The 16,792-nt window shown below is 37.8% G+C and overlaps 1 protein-coding gene across 1 annotated transcript; it reads left to right on the top strand.

Moving 5' to 3' along the window:
- Window positions 1-15,623: 15,623 nt before the first annotated feature.
- LOC113311946 lies at window positions 15,624-16,457 on the top strand. The gene has a single exon (XM_026560728.1). It carries the CDS (start codon window positions 15,624-15,626, stop codon window positions 16,455-16,457), a length of 834 nt encoding a protein of 277 aa, XP_026416513.1.
- The last annotated feature ends 335 nt before the right edge of the window (window positions 16,458-16,792 follow it).

Genomic DNA, 16,792 nt, shown 5'->3' with positions numbered 1-16,792 from the left:
ACTAATCCTAAATACAACAACTCCATGTCGTGAGGATACGGTTATTCTTAGCATGAATAACAGGCCTTTAAACCCCTATGTGTCCCTAGTGGACGAGTTATAGTCTCGTGAGGGATTACAAGAGGTATACTCACAAAACCTACTCCAATTTCTCGCCTTGTAAGAACCACTAAGGATAGACACAAAGTAGAAAGTCAAATAATTAGCTTGCATATGTTCTTTAGCTGTAAACATCCCACATACATTCCAATCATCACACATTAGCAATTACTTATGTATGACATTCAACCTGTTTGCAAAACTCTACTAAGACAGTCATCGTACTTGTTGCAACGTTTGTCACAACACTCACATACTGAAATCACATGGATAGATAATAAAGTGGAAATAGAAAAGTGAAGTGTGCAAATGTTGATTTAAGTGAAAGATGTTACCCACAATACTTGTATGAATGTCGTCAAAGGGTATATATTTATAGCGCAATAGTTGATAGAAGCACCCATTTAACTTGACCACGTGATTAGATACTCTAAGCGCATATTTCCTTTTTAACAAGTATGCGATAGTTGCCTTGGATCCTGCATTCCATGCTTGCTTAGGCGACGGAGACAGGGACAACGTTTCACGCATACTGCCACCCAAGTGTCAAGAACCTCATCAACAGTCTTTTTGACTTGCTATATAATGATGATATGGTTTTTGTTTCATCGACTACATGATTATATATTCTAAAAGAATGTTGTCATATACCTAGACATCCTTTAGCCATCAGATTGCGCACCTCAGCTTAATTACCTTCAGCACGTTAATTAGGTTTTGCATGTTAATTTATTACGTTTATAGTTAAGTTAGTGATTAGCATGAAATGGTTGGGATAAGCCCACGTGTAGGGCTGTAACAGCGAGAAACACTTTAGGATTTTGATATCTGTTGCCTTAAAAGCAACTGAGTTGTATCGTCACTTTCATTAAGAAAGAAATAAAAAAGAAACTGAGCCCAGTGCGGCTGCAGTGAAGAGTAGTTATCTTAAATCAATCTTCTATCACTCTTATTCCTAGTTTATATACCTGAAACTATTACAATTGGTATCAGCCAGTGTCCTTCATCTTCATAATGACAGACGGTCCTACGATCAAAGATGTCGATAGTCACACTAAAGAACTGAAGGAATTATTGAGGGCTTTGAATGAGAACCACACCCGTGACTTTGCTAGTTGTACTGCTGATGCTGCTTCACATGGTGAGAAGTTAGATAATATCTTAACAACACTCTTCTCACATCACCCCACCACCATTATCTGGTTCCTTCCATCCATCTCATCCTTCTTATTCACAAGACTCTGCTTGTACATCCCATCTTAAACCACCCAAAGTAGATCTACCAAAGTTCAGCGGTGATAATCCCAGAAGCTGGATTCGAAAATGTGAAAGATACTTCCAGATCCGCTTTATTGAAGAATATCAGAAAGTGGGTTTTGCTTCTATGTCTCTTGAAGGTAAAGCAGACTCTTGTTTTTTTGATTATTCTACTGGTAAGCCATTTATCCTTTGGCCTGATTTTGTAGAGAGTCTTTGTGGTAGATTTGATGATCTGGCTAATGATAACTATGTGGGTTTCTTTAACAAACTCTCACAAATAACCACAGTTGACGAATATTTTGAACAATTTGATTTATTGAAAAGTTTGATGATTAACAAAAATCCTTCCCTCTCTGAGGAATATTTTTTCATGAGCTTTATTAGTGGTCTTAAGGAGGAGATTAAAAGTTCTGTTCAAATGCATAAACCCACCATACTGTCACTATCTTTCTACTTAGCTAGATTACAGGAAAATGCACTATCTTCTCAACAACCCTCCACCAAAAACCCTATGTTTAAACCACCAACAACATCATCTTATTCCCCAGAAATTCTAACCCACCTCCTAAAACACCACCACCTTCATTACCTGTACTTTCACAATCTAGACCACCAATTACACTCCCTCCTTCAAGCCCACCAGCTAGATCTGTGTATGTTCCACCCATCAGAAGGCTCACTCAGGAACAAATGAATCAAAGGAGAGTTAAACAACTTTGCTACAACTGTGATGAGAAGTATGTGACTGGTCATAAGTGCAAATCCCAACACCTATATATGGTAGTTATAGAAGAAGAATAACCCTCTACTTCTGATGAGCCTATAAGTGCAGAACCAACACCACCACCTGTGCAAACCACTGAAATGGAAATTTCCTTACATAACCTCACTGGACATGTTAGTGGTGATACTATACGCATTGAAGGGTTACTCAAGCAGCAACATATCACTATCCTAGTGGATACAGGGAGTACACAGAACTTTTTGGATACTGAAGTGGACAAAAGACTACACTTTGCAGTTCAACCTACAACCAACATGCTTGTTACAGTAGCTAATGGAGAGAAGACCACTAGTTGTGGCATGTGTCACCAACTCAGCTGGCAAATGCAAGGCCACCAATTTGAATGCAACTTACACCTACTTCCCTTAGGAGGTTGTGATATAGTCCTTGGGGAAGACTGGTTGAGAACTAAAGGTGATGTGGTATTCAACCTAGCCAAATTATGCATTTACTTCCTTCACCATGGTGAACAGATAACATTACAAGGTATATCATCTAAACCCTCTCTTAAGATGATGACTGGTAGGGCTGTTACAAAAAATTTCAGAAAAACACTCATGGTTTAATTGGCCAACATTTTTATATCCCAGTCCAACCATTGGCCAACCCTATTCCACCACCCATTGAAAACTTATTAAATACATATCAAGATGTCCTTTCAACACCTTCCTCATTACCCCTATCCAGAAGTCTAGACCATAAAATCCCCCTCAAACCAGATGCTCAACCAGTAAATTTGAGGCCATACAAATGCGCTTACATTCATAAATCCATAGTGGAGGATTTAGTTCAGGAAATGCTGGATACAGGTATCATTCAACACATCAATAGACCATTTGCTTCCCCTATCTTACTTGTGAAAAAGAAAGACAATTCTTGGCGCTTTTGTGTTGATTATAGGAAACTAAATGACTTAACTATCAAGGATAAGTTTCCCATACATGTGATTGATGAGTTATTAGATGAGCTATATGGTTCAATTTTTTTTTACAAAGATAGATTTGAGATCAGGGTATCATCAAATCAAATTATATGCCCCTGATATTCCAAAAACTGCATTTAGAACACATCAAGGGCATTATGAGTTCAAAGTAATGCCATTTGGCTTAACCAATGCCCTTGCAACCTTTCAGGCACTAATGAACTCTATTTTTGCTGATTATTTAAGAAAGTTTGTACTAGTCTTCTTTGATGACATTTTAGTATACAGTGCCACACTTGAGGAGCATGTACAACACTTATCTATAGTGCTTTAACTTCTCAGACATCATCAACTATATGCCAAGTACTCCAAATGTTGTTTTGTTCAATCTTCTATAAAGTACTTGGGTCACATTATTACAGCTGAAGGTGTAGCAGCTGACCCATCCAAAATTGAAGCCATGACAAACTGGCCAGTTCCAACTAATATCAAACAGCTCAGAGGATTCTTGGACCTTACTGGATATTATAGGAAGTTTGTAAGAGGTTATGGGATTATCAGCAAACCACTCACTGACTTACTCAATAAAAATGCCTTCACTTGGCCAGAGACAGCTCTTAGAAGCCTTTGAAGCCCTCAAAGCTGCAATGTGCTCCGCTCCAGTCTTGGCTTTACCTGATTTTTCAAAGACTTTTGTGGTGGAAACTGATGCTTGCTCCACTGGTATTGGTGCACTACTTATGAAGGATGAGAGGATCATTGCTTGTTTCAGCAAGCCCTTGGGTCCCAAAAACATGGCACTCTCTACTTATGAGAAAGAATTATTGGTTGTAGTCAGGGCAGTCACTAAATGGAGACATTATTTATTGGTACATAAGTTCATCATCCACACAGACCAGCAGAGCATTAAATACTTTATGGATCAGAAGCTGACAACTGTCCTTCAACAAAAATGGTTAATGAAGCTACTTGGCTTTGATTACACCATCCACTACAAGCAAGGAAAGGACAACACAACTGTTGATGCACTTTCTAGGCTACCATCTGATCCATCTAGCAGTTGCAGTGCACTAGCCCTATCAACACCAACTTGGTCTACTGATGTGCTCCAGAGCTACACTGATGATCCAATATCTACTCAACTCCTCCCCAAACTCTTGGTCAATGCTGCTGCTTGTCCACATTACACTTTGCAATATGGAATTCTAAGATACAAAGGGAGGCTTTACATTGGCGTTGGCAATACTTTAAGAGATTCAGTGCTTCACTCAGTTCATGCTTATGCTCTATGAGGCCACTCTGGCATCCAAGGCACTTATGTCAGAGCAAAGACATACTTTTATTGGCCTGGCCTCAAGAAAGATGTGTTATTTTTTTCAGCCACTGTGACATTTGTCAAAGGAATAAGGTGGAACTTACTCATCCAGCTGGCTTACTGCAACCTCTACCCATTCCTTCTCAGCCTTGGCAACACATCACAATGGAATTCATTGAAGGTTTGCCAAAATCCAACAAGAAAGATGTCATATTTTTGGTGGTTGATAGACTCACAAAGTATGCTCATTTTATCAGTATGAGCTTCCCATTCACTGCCTCTACTGTAACTCAAGATTTCATGGCTCAGGTGTTCAAGCTTCATGGTCTTCCTGCCACTATTATTTCAGATAGGGATAAAGTTTTTACCAACAACTTTTGGCAGGAGCTCTTCAAAGAAATGGGCACTACAATTCATCTAAGTGCATCCTACCACCCTCAAACAGATGGCCAAACAGAAAGGGTCAACTCATGTATAGAAGCCTATCTCAGATGTATGATTGGGCATAAACCAAGAAACTGGTCTTCCTGGTTGCCACTTGCTGAATGATGGTATAATACCAATCACCATACAAGCCTGAAGTTGACTCCATTCAAGGAACTGTATGGCTACACTTCTCCACACCCTTCCTTCCAATCTGAAGTCACTACATCTGTGCAGGCAGTGGAAACATATTTAAAGCAGAGAGATATTATGCTGGACATCTTGAAGGAAGCACTAACAACAGCTCAGGAGAGGATGAAGTGGTTTGCTGACAAGAAGAGCACTGAAAGATTTTTCGAAGTAGGGGACTGGGTTTATCTCAAGCTCCAACCATACAGGCAGTCTTCACTACAGGTTAGAAGAAATTTCAAACTCTTTGCCAGGTATTTTGGCCCATACCTCATCTTGGAAAGAATTGGAGAGGTAGCCTACAAGCTCGACTTTCCTGCCCAATGCCGTATACACCCTGTCTTTCACGTCTCTCAGTTGAAGAAAAAATTGGGAGCCACTCAGTCCACTACACCAACTCTTCCACCTGTTGGTTCTGAAGGTGAAATTGTACTCACTCCTGTGGCTGTTCTAGACGCGCGCCTGATCACCAGACATGTCCATGAGGTACCACAGCTGCTCATTCAATGGTCATACTCTTCACCAGACGATGCAACATGGGAAGATAAGGCTCACGTTCGCGCTCACTTTCCAAAATTTCATCCTTGAGGGCAAGGATGGTCTGAAGAAGGGAGTATTGTCATATACCTGGACAACCTTTAGCCATCAGATTGTGTGCCTTAGCTTAATTACCTCCAACACGTTAATTAGGTTTCACATGTTAATTTATTATGTTTATAGTTAAATTAATGACTAGCATGAAACGGTTGGGATAAGCCCACATGTAGGGCTGTAACAACGGGAAATGCTTAGGGTTTTGATATCTGTTTCCTTAAAAGCAACTGAGTTGTATCGTCACTTTCATTAAGAAAGAAATATAAAAGAAACTGAGCCCAGTGCGGCTGCAGTGAAGAGTAGTTATCATAAATCAATCTTCTATCACTCTCATTCCTAGTTTATGTACTTGAAACTATTACACATGTTCCTTTTCAGAAAATACGTGATAGTTGCCTTGGATCCTGCGTTCCACACTTGGTTAGGCGACGGAGACAGGGACAACGTTTCACACGTATGTTATCCAAGTGTCGATAAATGAAGAGGAGCCTTATATATATATATATATACGTTTTTTTTTTCTTTTTTTTTCTTTCCGGCTCATTCTTTATGAGTGTAAGACAATTGTCTTATGGGGATTTTATAAACTCAACCAATGATTACCTTGCTACAACATCCACGGCACTGTCAGGATCCCACCAAATCACTTCAGAGAAACATATAACTGCAAAAATAAAAAGAAAGTGATTCAGTAATGATTAATTGCGAGGATAGATCTTTCATACGACTACCATAGATTAGTTTTACAATCAATTATGAACGTATATATTTAAGGATCGTGGAATGATAAAGTGGAACTCAATCTATAGCCGTAAGAACTGTTTCAACCTTAAAAGGTTTAGAGTGTCATCTTAAGTAGCTCATAATTAACTCCAAAAGATGAAGTCTCAAGAATGCAAGAAATGAAATAGTATTATTATTATTATGTGTATATGCAAATAGTAGATACTAAATTCCCCCCACACTTAAAACTCAACATTGTCCTCAATGTTTAAAACCGAAAATTCTGATTTCTGACTTAACAGCCCTGAAAAACTCAAAAACTGTACCAATGGGTAGGAACTAGGAAAAATATCCTAAACTAAAGTTGTTCACCTACGTCTTTTCTATAACATGTCAAAATTGCACAGTGTTTCGATAAACGGTCTGACTTTTATGGCCTCCGTACTGACTGACATGCAATCTGGAAAAGTTCTGGAAAAATTCCGAAACTCGAATGTCTAGGCCAATCTCTCCAACTTAACAGACTCCGAATTAAGATTTTCTTTTTGGAAAAGAAAGGTGAGTATGTCATCTTTAAAATTTGGGGTTAACCACTCAAATCGGACTCCGTATGAAGTCTCGAGAGCTATTTCCGTAACAAGTGTGCAGTCAGAATTTTCTGACGAGAATTCGTCAAAACTTTCATTAAAGATATAAGACTTGTAAAATCTAAGATGAGAATGCAAGATATGATATGCAAAACTAAGAAAATTAAAAACAAAAGGATAGAGATACAAAACCGATGGGTTTCCTCCCATTTAGCGCTTAGTTTAATGTCCTCAACCCGACTTGGCATTCCGTCAATTACTCCTCTAGAGGGAGATAATCATGAAATCCTTGCACATCCATATCCACATAAGAAATGCTTTCATAATATGGCTTCAATCTATGGCCGTTCACCTTTAAATTTGTTCCATCTCTAAGACTAGAAATTTCAACTGCGCCATGAGAATAAACATTAGGAACAACATATGGTCCAATCCATATGGACCTTAGCTTACGAGGAAATAGTTTAAGACGAGAATAAAATAAAAGAACTTTTTGCCCCGCAACAAAATTCTTCAGAGAAATCATCTTGTCATGGAAAAGTTTCGTCTTCTCCTTGTAAATACGAGAACTCTCATAAGCATCATTACGTATCTCCTCTATCTCATTAAGTTGTAACTTCCTTTGTTTCCCCGCATTGTCATAATCCATGTTGCACATCTTTATCGCCCAATATGCCTTTTGTTCAAGTTCAACCGGAAGATGACAAGCTTTGCCATAAACCAACCCATATGGAGACATACCAATCGGTGTTTTATACGCCGTTCTATACGCCTATAATGCATCATTAAGCCTATAACTCCAATATTTACGTGTAGTGTTTACGGTTTTCTTAAGAATGGATTTAATCTCACGATTTGAGATTTCCTCTTTCCCACTAGTTTGTGGGTGATACGGCGTACCAACCTTGTGTGTTATGTTATACTTCTTGAGTAAAGCATGAAAGGATTTTTGAAAATGCGAACCTCCATCACTGATAACCACTCTTGGTGTACCATGTCTAGAGAAAATATTCCTTCACAAACTCAGAAACAACTTGAGAATCATTAGTAGGGGTGGCTTTAGCTTCCACCCATTTTGAAACATAATCCACAACAAGAAGTATATAAAATTTTCCATTAGAATTGACAAAAGGACTCATAAAATCAATTCCCCGCACATCAAATACTAACATCTAGAATTGGTGTGAGTGGCATTTGATTTCGAGCACCTAGATTGCCAGTTCTTTGACATCTATCACAAGATTTGCAAAAAATATATGCATCTTCAAATAGGGTAGGCCAATAAAAGCCACTTTCAAGTACTTTGAAAGCGATACGTTTAGAACCAAAGTGACCACCACATGCATATGTATGACAAAAAGTAAGAATATACTGAAATTCAAAATTAGGTACGCACCTGCGGATGATTTGATCAGAACTGTATTTCCACAAGTAGGGCTCATCCCACACATACTGCTTGGCTATTTTCTTAAGCTTAAGCTTTTGAAAATTAGACATTGTACTAGGTACTTGTCTTGTAACCAAATAGTTCACTATATCCGCGTACCAAGGTTTTGAATCTTCAATTGAGAAAAGTTGTTCGTCTGGAAAACGATCTTGTAAAGGGAGTTCTTCTTCGGAAGCAACAAGTCTACTAAGATGATCAGCAACAGTATTTTCAACACCTCTTTTATCCTTAATTTCATAATCAAATTCTTGCAACAGTAGTATCCACCGTATAAGTCTTGTCTTAGCTTCTTTCTTCTTTAGTAGGTACCTAAGTGCTACATGATCAGAATACACAACCACTTTTGAACCCACCAAATAGGATCTAAATTTTTCTAGTGCAAACACTATAGCCAAAAATTCTTTCTCAGTGGCAGAATAGTTGATTTGTGCATCGTTTAGGGTCCTAGATGCATAATAAATCACATGAGACAGCTTGTCTACTCTTTGACCCAAAATGGCTCCAACTGCATAGTCACTTGCATCACATATTAATTCAAATGGTAAACTCCAATCTGGTGACTTGATAATTGGTGAAGTTGTCAACAACTCTTTCAGCTTATCAAAGGCATCCTTGCACTCCTTGTTGAAGTAAAAAATAACCTCTTTTTGCAATAATTTGCACATCGGCATTGAGATTTTGGAGAAATCCTTGATAAACTACCTGTAAAAACCTGCATGACCAAGAAAAGAACGAATTTCCCTCACCGAAGTGGGGTTGTAAGTTTCTTATCAAGTCTATCTTTGCTTTGTCAACTTCGAGCCATCGATAGGACACAATGTGACCGAGAACCATACCATGGTTTACCATAAAGTGGCATTTCTCCCAATTTAGAACAAGGTTAGTGTCTATGCATCTTTTAAGCACAAGTTCAAGATTTTGTAAACAAATATCAAATGAATCACCATAAAGACTAAAATCATCCATAAATACCTCAATAATACGTTCCACATAGTCAGAAAATATACTGACCATATACCTCTGAAAGTAGCAGGCGCATTGCAAAGACCAAATAACATCCTTTTATAGGCAAACGTACCAAAAGGACAAGTGAAAGTAGTCTTTTCTTGATCCTCCGGTGCAATAAAAATCTGATTGTAGCCCGAATAACCGTCCAAAAAGCAATAATGTGAATGTCCCGCTAACCTCTATAACATCTGATCAATGAAAGGCAAAGGAAAGTGATCCTTTCGGGTTGCGACATTAAGCTTTCTGTAGTCTATGCACGCTCTCCATCCTGTTTGAACTCTTCTAGGAACAAGTTCATCATCTTGATTTCTAACAACGGTAACACCTGCTTTCTTAGGTACCACCTGTACCGGGCTAACCCATTTGCTGTTAGAAATTGGGTAAATCACCCCCACACTTAGAAATTTGAGGATCTCTTTCTTAACGACCTCCATCATTGGGGGGTTAAGCCTACGCTGAGTATCACGTACTGGCTTGAAATCATCTTACATTAGGATTCTATGCATGCACATGGATGGACTAATGCCTTTGATATCAACAATTGTCCAACCAATAGCCGTTTTGCGCTCTTTCAGAACCCTAAGTAGACGTTCTTCTTGTATTGGGGTGAGGTTCTTTACAATAATAACCGGAAGTTCTTCTTTATCACCCAAGTACGCGTACTTTAGGTGGTCTGGAAGCGGCTTCAGTTCTAGTTTCGGTGCATGCACAATGGAAGGTAAAGGAACCTCATTAGTTACGGAAATATAAGAAATATTACCCGTTTTTGCTTCTTGTGGTGCTGTTAAAGCACCACACATCTCCACTAGCTCTTTGGCTAAGTCAACGTCCAGGTTCGTCTGTCCATGAACGTCCAAATCAATGTTATTTCGTAGCACAACACCAAGTTCATCTTCAGCATTCAAATCAAACATTTGTTGTGCTAACGAACCAATAACATCAATAGATAAAGTCGAGTGAACATCACTAGGATATCGCATGGTTTCAAAAATATTGAACCGTATGATCTCCTTATCAAATTCCATAGTGAGTGCACCACTATCAATATCAATCTTCGTCTTTGCAGTTTTCATGAACGGTCTCCCAAGAAGTAACGAAGTAGATGAACAATTATCTCCATTGTGCATATCCACAATGTAAAAATCAACCGGAAAGATTAACTGATTCACTTGAACTAACACGTCCTCCACGACTCCCTTAGGATATATACTGGACTTGTTAGCCAATTGAATAATGATCTTTGCCTCTTTTAAAGGTCCGAGATTCAAAGAATCATAAACATCGTCTGCATAACACTTATGGAAGCTCCCAAATCAATCAAAGCATGCTCGAATTGTCGGTTACCAATGGTAATGGGAACTGTGAAACTGCCAGGATCTTCACACTTTGTAGGCATCTTCTTTAGTAACATAGATGTAGCACTTTCGCGCACCTGGGTAATCTTATTAGCAATAAACCTATCCTTCCTTGTACACAAATCCTTCAAAACCTTGGCATACCTGGATACGGTTCTGATGGCCTCAATAAATGGAATGTTGATGTGTATCTTGCTGAAAATATCCATGATCTCCTTGTTTTGAGATTGCTTCTCCGACTTGGAAAAACGACTAGGGAAAGGAGGTGGTATGGTAAAACTTGGAACCGTATCCTTAGGTTGGCCGTTTGAGGTTGGATTTTCCTTTGGGACGGTTTCCTCCTCTAGTTCATTTTCGATGTCGTTACTAACCTCCTTTTGTTGACGTGGCTCTTCAGTTTTTCTTCCACTTCTTAGAGTTACTGCATTAACGTGCTCTCTTGGGTTCACAAAAGGTTGTGATGGCAACTTTGTTGAAGATTGAGCCTTCATGAGATTCATATCAGTAGCCAATTGCCCCACTTGAGTCTGCAAATCTCTAATAGTGTTATCAATTTTTAACTGACTTTGTTCGACTTTCTGTTGATTTTGTTGAACTGTTTCCTTGAGACTCTGTGTTATAGATGCAACACCATGCATGCTTTGCAGGAGCATGTTGAACTTATCATCTATAGAAGTTCCCTAATCTTTAGCTTGTTGTGGTTGTTATAAGTGTTGTTGAAAACCACCTTGTCTTGCATATGGATTAGTAGCTGCAGCTTGCTTGTTAGCGTAACTGAAATTAGGATGATCTTTCCAACCAGGATTATAAGTATTTGTGTATGGATCATACCTTGGCCTCTGATTAGGGAATAAAGAATTTACCTCGGCTTCCTCTTCATATGATGGAATAATCACTGCTGCCATCCTTTGTACTACCTTCTCTATATTTTTTATCTGTTGCTCTGACTGTGAAGTTTCCTCCATATTGCTAACTCTTCTGACATTTGAGTCATTTCTGGTATAAAATTGTTGAGCATTCGAAGACATGCTCTCAATCAAACTGGTTGCCTGCGAGATTATCTTTTCAGTAAGTGAACCACCAGCAGCCGCATCAATCAAGTTCCTTTACTCTGGAAGTAATCCTTCATAGAAATATTGAATGATCAGTGTTGGTGATATGTTGTGGTGAGGGCAACTCGCCACCAACTTTTTGTACCTATCCCAATATTCATAGAGAGACTCCCCAGTAATATGAAGAACACCACTAATCTCCTTACGAATGGATGCTTCCTTAGAAGCAGGAAAATACTTCTCTAAAAATAGTTTTTTCATTTCATCCCATGTTGTAATACTCCCTGGAGGAAGGTAATACAACCATTCTTCCACCGAATCTATTAAAGAGAATTGAAAAGCTTGCAACAATGTTGTATCACTGTCTTCGGTACTTTGCCTAAGACTCGTCATCTTCTGTTGAAATTTCCGAAGATGACGATTCGGATCTTCACCTGGAAGTCCCTTGAACTTTGGTAGATGGTGAAGAACATTCAATTTCAGATCCACTGGGTTAGTGATTGTAATACACAGTGGTTGCGAATCTAAGCATGGAGATGTCAACTCTCGCAGCTTCCTCTCTTGAGGTGGAGGAGGTGGGTTTGTACCATCGTTCACCATTGTTGATGTAGAAGGTTCTTCTTGCAACTGTGGACGTGCTTGTAACACCGTTCCCCTACGAGTTTGGATTCCGCACCTCTGGTATTCCCGGTCTTTCGGTGCCAGAGATTAAGTATCTGAAAACAAAAAAATCTAGAATACGAAATTAAAAACTAAAAATAAATTTTAAAAACAAGATTAAAACTAATAAAAATAAAAACTAAAGCTACCGACTGCTCCCCGGCAGCGACGCCAAAATTTGATGGGTGTCGTAGGCTCAAAAAATTAATAATCTTATTTCCACACAATTAACTGGTAATATAATGGAAGTAAGGATCGTTCCCATGAAGAGCAGTGAGTTTTAGCTGTCAAAGTGTCACAAAAGGGGGGGGTTTTGTTTTAGATTGTGAACAAAATAAATAATCAAAGCAAATAAAATTATATTGTAATCAATAGAGAGAGATATGATCGAGGAATTCTTCTTCGTATATAAACCGTCAATGAGTTATTATAATTGCCTACTCATCGTTAATCACAGATTATCACCAACCGTAGAATAACAGCTAAATCAGTGTTATCCCCTAAACTCCTTATATCACTGGATAAGGAAGTTCTCGCCTACCAGATTCTATTCGACGAACCACCAAGTAGTAGATCACTCAAGATGTAATCCAGTCGAATGCTTTATCTTTTGGAATTTATAAGTTGATCCTACTAGTTAGACTCTTAGATCAAGGTCCACTTTTTAGTGTTGTTTATATACACAATCGCTCCGCAGAATCCTTCTGCAAGGTTTTGTGTTCTCTACTTGTGTACAAGTTATTCGACGATTACTTATCTCCTAACTCAATACTAGCAATAGATTGAATCAACAAATCAATTTAGTTGGCCACCTAAACAATCTATCAATCGATCATAAATATTAATTAGTATAAACAAACGATAATCATATGAAGAACTTCAAAGTAGATTAATATAATAACTCAAATCTTGTTTACAACTTAGAATTCATCCTCAATCAATAGGTTTTTATCATACTCATGGATGTAGAAACATCCATGATATACATATGAGAAAAGTAGAGAGACAACGTTACGATTGAGAATCGCTCTGAAACCCTAGCTTTGATATTTTTCCTCTCCAAGACTTACAATTTCGTGACCTAATGATATGATCTCATTTTACATAACCTAACACCTTTTTATAAGTTTACGTTGCTTGGCCTTCACGTATTTAGTTGGGTTCAAGAACCCGACCCAAAATAAAGAAATAGCGTTCCCAAACGTGCCCTTAGGCCTTCCAAGGAGTTTATACACGTTTTCCTACTTGCTAGGTGTGCGTACAAATTCCAGCAGAAATTTTTCGGAACTAAGGTACGCGTACCCGTATGCGTACCTTACTGTCTTCGGTATTCAATAAAAACTCGTTTTGGCCACAATTTCTTCGTCCGAACTCGGAATGAACTCATTCTCTTTGCATTATTTTCTATCTTTCAATTCTCTTCAAGATGATGATGAGAAATCCTTAATTTTAATGAGTTAAGATCGGTATTTGACCCTTCTCTTGATTTTGAGAGTTTTGCTCATTTTCATCGTTTTTCTTCCACTTCTCTTGGACTTGGGAACTTGAATGCTTGGAATACTTCTCTTCCTACCTATTTTCAGCACTTTGTAGCTCCTTTTTGGATGATTCACCTAATTGAGACAAATAAGAGAAAACAAGAGTAATAATACGAAAATATGCAAGAATAATAACTAAAAAAAGTATGGAATAGACACTAAAATTATATGAATTATGCACTTATCAATGTAGATATCTCAAGTCATATGCAAAGGCTCTTCCGTTTAACTAATAAACTCCTTTGCCTGGTTATATCAATCTATCCAACAACTACCGAAGTAGCAGAGTTTAAATTTGCAATCAATCAATATAGGTTCCAACAAGAAACTATAAGGTGATGCCGATCTCACGCAACTAATCAATCGAATAAATATGATTCTTGTTGGATCCCAGCGATCAAGGTTTGCGCACACACAAAGATATAAAAACCAAATAAGAAATCTTCTTTGTCTTCAAATCTTATTTAATCTTAAATAAACACCTGCACAACACCACTTGAATCTCTTGTGATCAATCACGCACAGAACGAAGTCTGTTAACAATGGATTATCACAATATTTCTTTAGATCTACAAACAGTTCTAGAGATCCCTCCCACACTTCGATCTAGTTTAAGTGAATCTTATATCAGAAGATAAGATTCTCAAGAATAAACAACCTAGGTGGAATCAAAGTTCAACAACCGTTAGTCAATCAAATCAATCGAAAACTAAAATAAACTGCAATTATCTAGTTTCCCACCAACGGTACTCGTAGAGCTTCTTGATCCCACAGAAGTCTTTAAACGAGCGGTCGTAAGAGATTTCGCCTAATGAGGGTACTTTCCTATAGATATGCATTTAATTGCTGGTAATTAAAGCAAATAAAACTAACAACCTTAATTAAAAGATTTTTAATTTATTTTGGACCGGGATCTCCTTGAGTTAATAAGGAATATCTTTTAACAATCAAAGATAAGAGTTATTGTTCATGTTCAAAGTACGTTGACATCTTTTCTTTGTAAATCCTCTTTCATATTTACAATCTTGGAATCGATTATACCACACTTCCAAACAAGTTTATGATTGGTTCATCTGTATTCCAAGAAAACTATGCGATTCATCAAATATCAACTCACTAATCATGTGTTCACGGTTTTACCAAACACAAGGATCGATTCTACCACAATATGGTTTGCTTGTGATCTAACACACAAGTTACCAGGACCGGTTACGTCAGTTACCAGGATCGGTTACGTCAATTACCAGGACCGGTTACGTCAATTACCAGGACTGGTTACCATATACTCATGGTATTACTTGTGATCGGTTACAGAAGTTACTAGGATCGGTTACACCAATTACTAGAACCAGTTACACCAATTACAAGGATCGATTACATAAATCTTTTGTGATCGGTCACACTAATTACTAGGATCGGTCACACCAATTATGAAAATCGATCATACCATCTTAGGTGATTACGTAGGGTCGGTTACACTAATAAAGTCATACCACATCATAAGTCAGGCACTGTGATTGGTTATACCAAGATACATAACAAATTATGATCGGTTCTACTAACTCACACATATTGGTAACCCAAAGATATGCAATGAATAACAATACCCAACTATAGCGAGCAACATTTGGAAACTTCAACATAAAATCTATGTTAATGATGACATAATGAGAAACAATGGGTTTGAAATGGTCTCCAGATACTGTATTTGCAAAGAAAACCAAGATTGTATGAACCATACACTTTGGAACTATAATTTCAGTGTGCAGATCTGGTCTTGGATATGCTCTATCTTTGATTTCTCTAATCCAACATCTTTTGAAGATATTTGTAAAGCAACTCAGAGGAATATCCCTTTAGTTAAGGAAATTTGGATGACTGCAGCTTGTGCAACCATGAAAGAACTTTGGTTTCAAAGAAATAAAAAACTATTTGAAGAAGTTGAACCTGATTTAAATAGTTTCAAGTGTAGAATATGGAAATTAGTACATGAGGGTGGCTGCAGAATGAAGGGTTCAAGATGGGGACAATCTTATGATCAACAAATTATTGAATTTTTCAAGATGGGTGTCAGATTTTCTAAATACAGTTGCATCAAAGCTTGTTATTGGAGCCCTCCAAACCAGGGTTATTTGTTGCTTTGCTGTGATGGGACTTCATTTGGAAACCCAGGAAATGCAGGATTTGGCATCATAGTCAAGGATGAACATTGCAGCACTATTGGCACTCTGTCAGGTGGGTTAGGAATCACAACCAATTATATAGTTGAATGCTTTGCTGTTTTATGTGTTGTTGAATGGGATATTCTCTTAAATGCTACAAGATTAATCATCAGGTCTGACTCTAAGTCAGTTATCAATGAGTTTAGCACAGGATTGGTTCCTTGGTTCATAAAAACAAGATGGAGAAATGCTATAAGGCAAATGAAAGATATAATTTTTGAACACTGCTATCGTGAGATTAATTTTTCTGCAGATTCTTTGGCTAAAAGGGGTGCATAATTGAATGCAGGAGAGAGAGTTATGCACACAAGAAGACCTTTGTTTTTAAAGCTCATAGAAATGCCTGACACTGTTTATTACAAATTTGCTTAGTTAAGGAAAACTTGGGCCTGGTCATTTGGGCTTTGTAATTTTGCTTTTCTTTTGGTCTCAAACTTTGTATTGTTTTTGCCTTTCAATTAATAAAATATGTGATTAAGCAAAAAAAATATGAATAACAATACCAATAAGCCTAGCAATTTCCCTTTCGATTCATAAAACAAGTTCATGAATGTACTTCCTTTAACAAATGTAAACATTGTTTCCTATGATGAAATCTTCACCTTTACCCATAC

The sequence above is a fragment of the Papaver somniferum genome, chromosome 9 (assembly GCF_003573695.1).
Source record: "Papaver somniferum cultivar HN1 chromosome 9, ASM357369v1, whole genome shotgun sequence".
Taxonomy (NCBI): Eukaryota; Viridiplantae; Streptophyta; class Magnoliopsida; order Ranunculales; family Papaveraceae; genus Papaver; species Papaver somniferum.
This window is presented reverse-complemented; position numbering and strand designations above follow the sequence as displayed.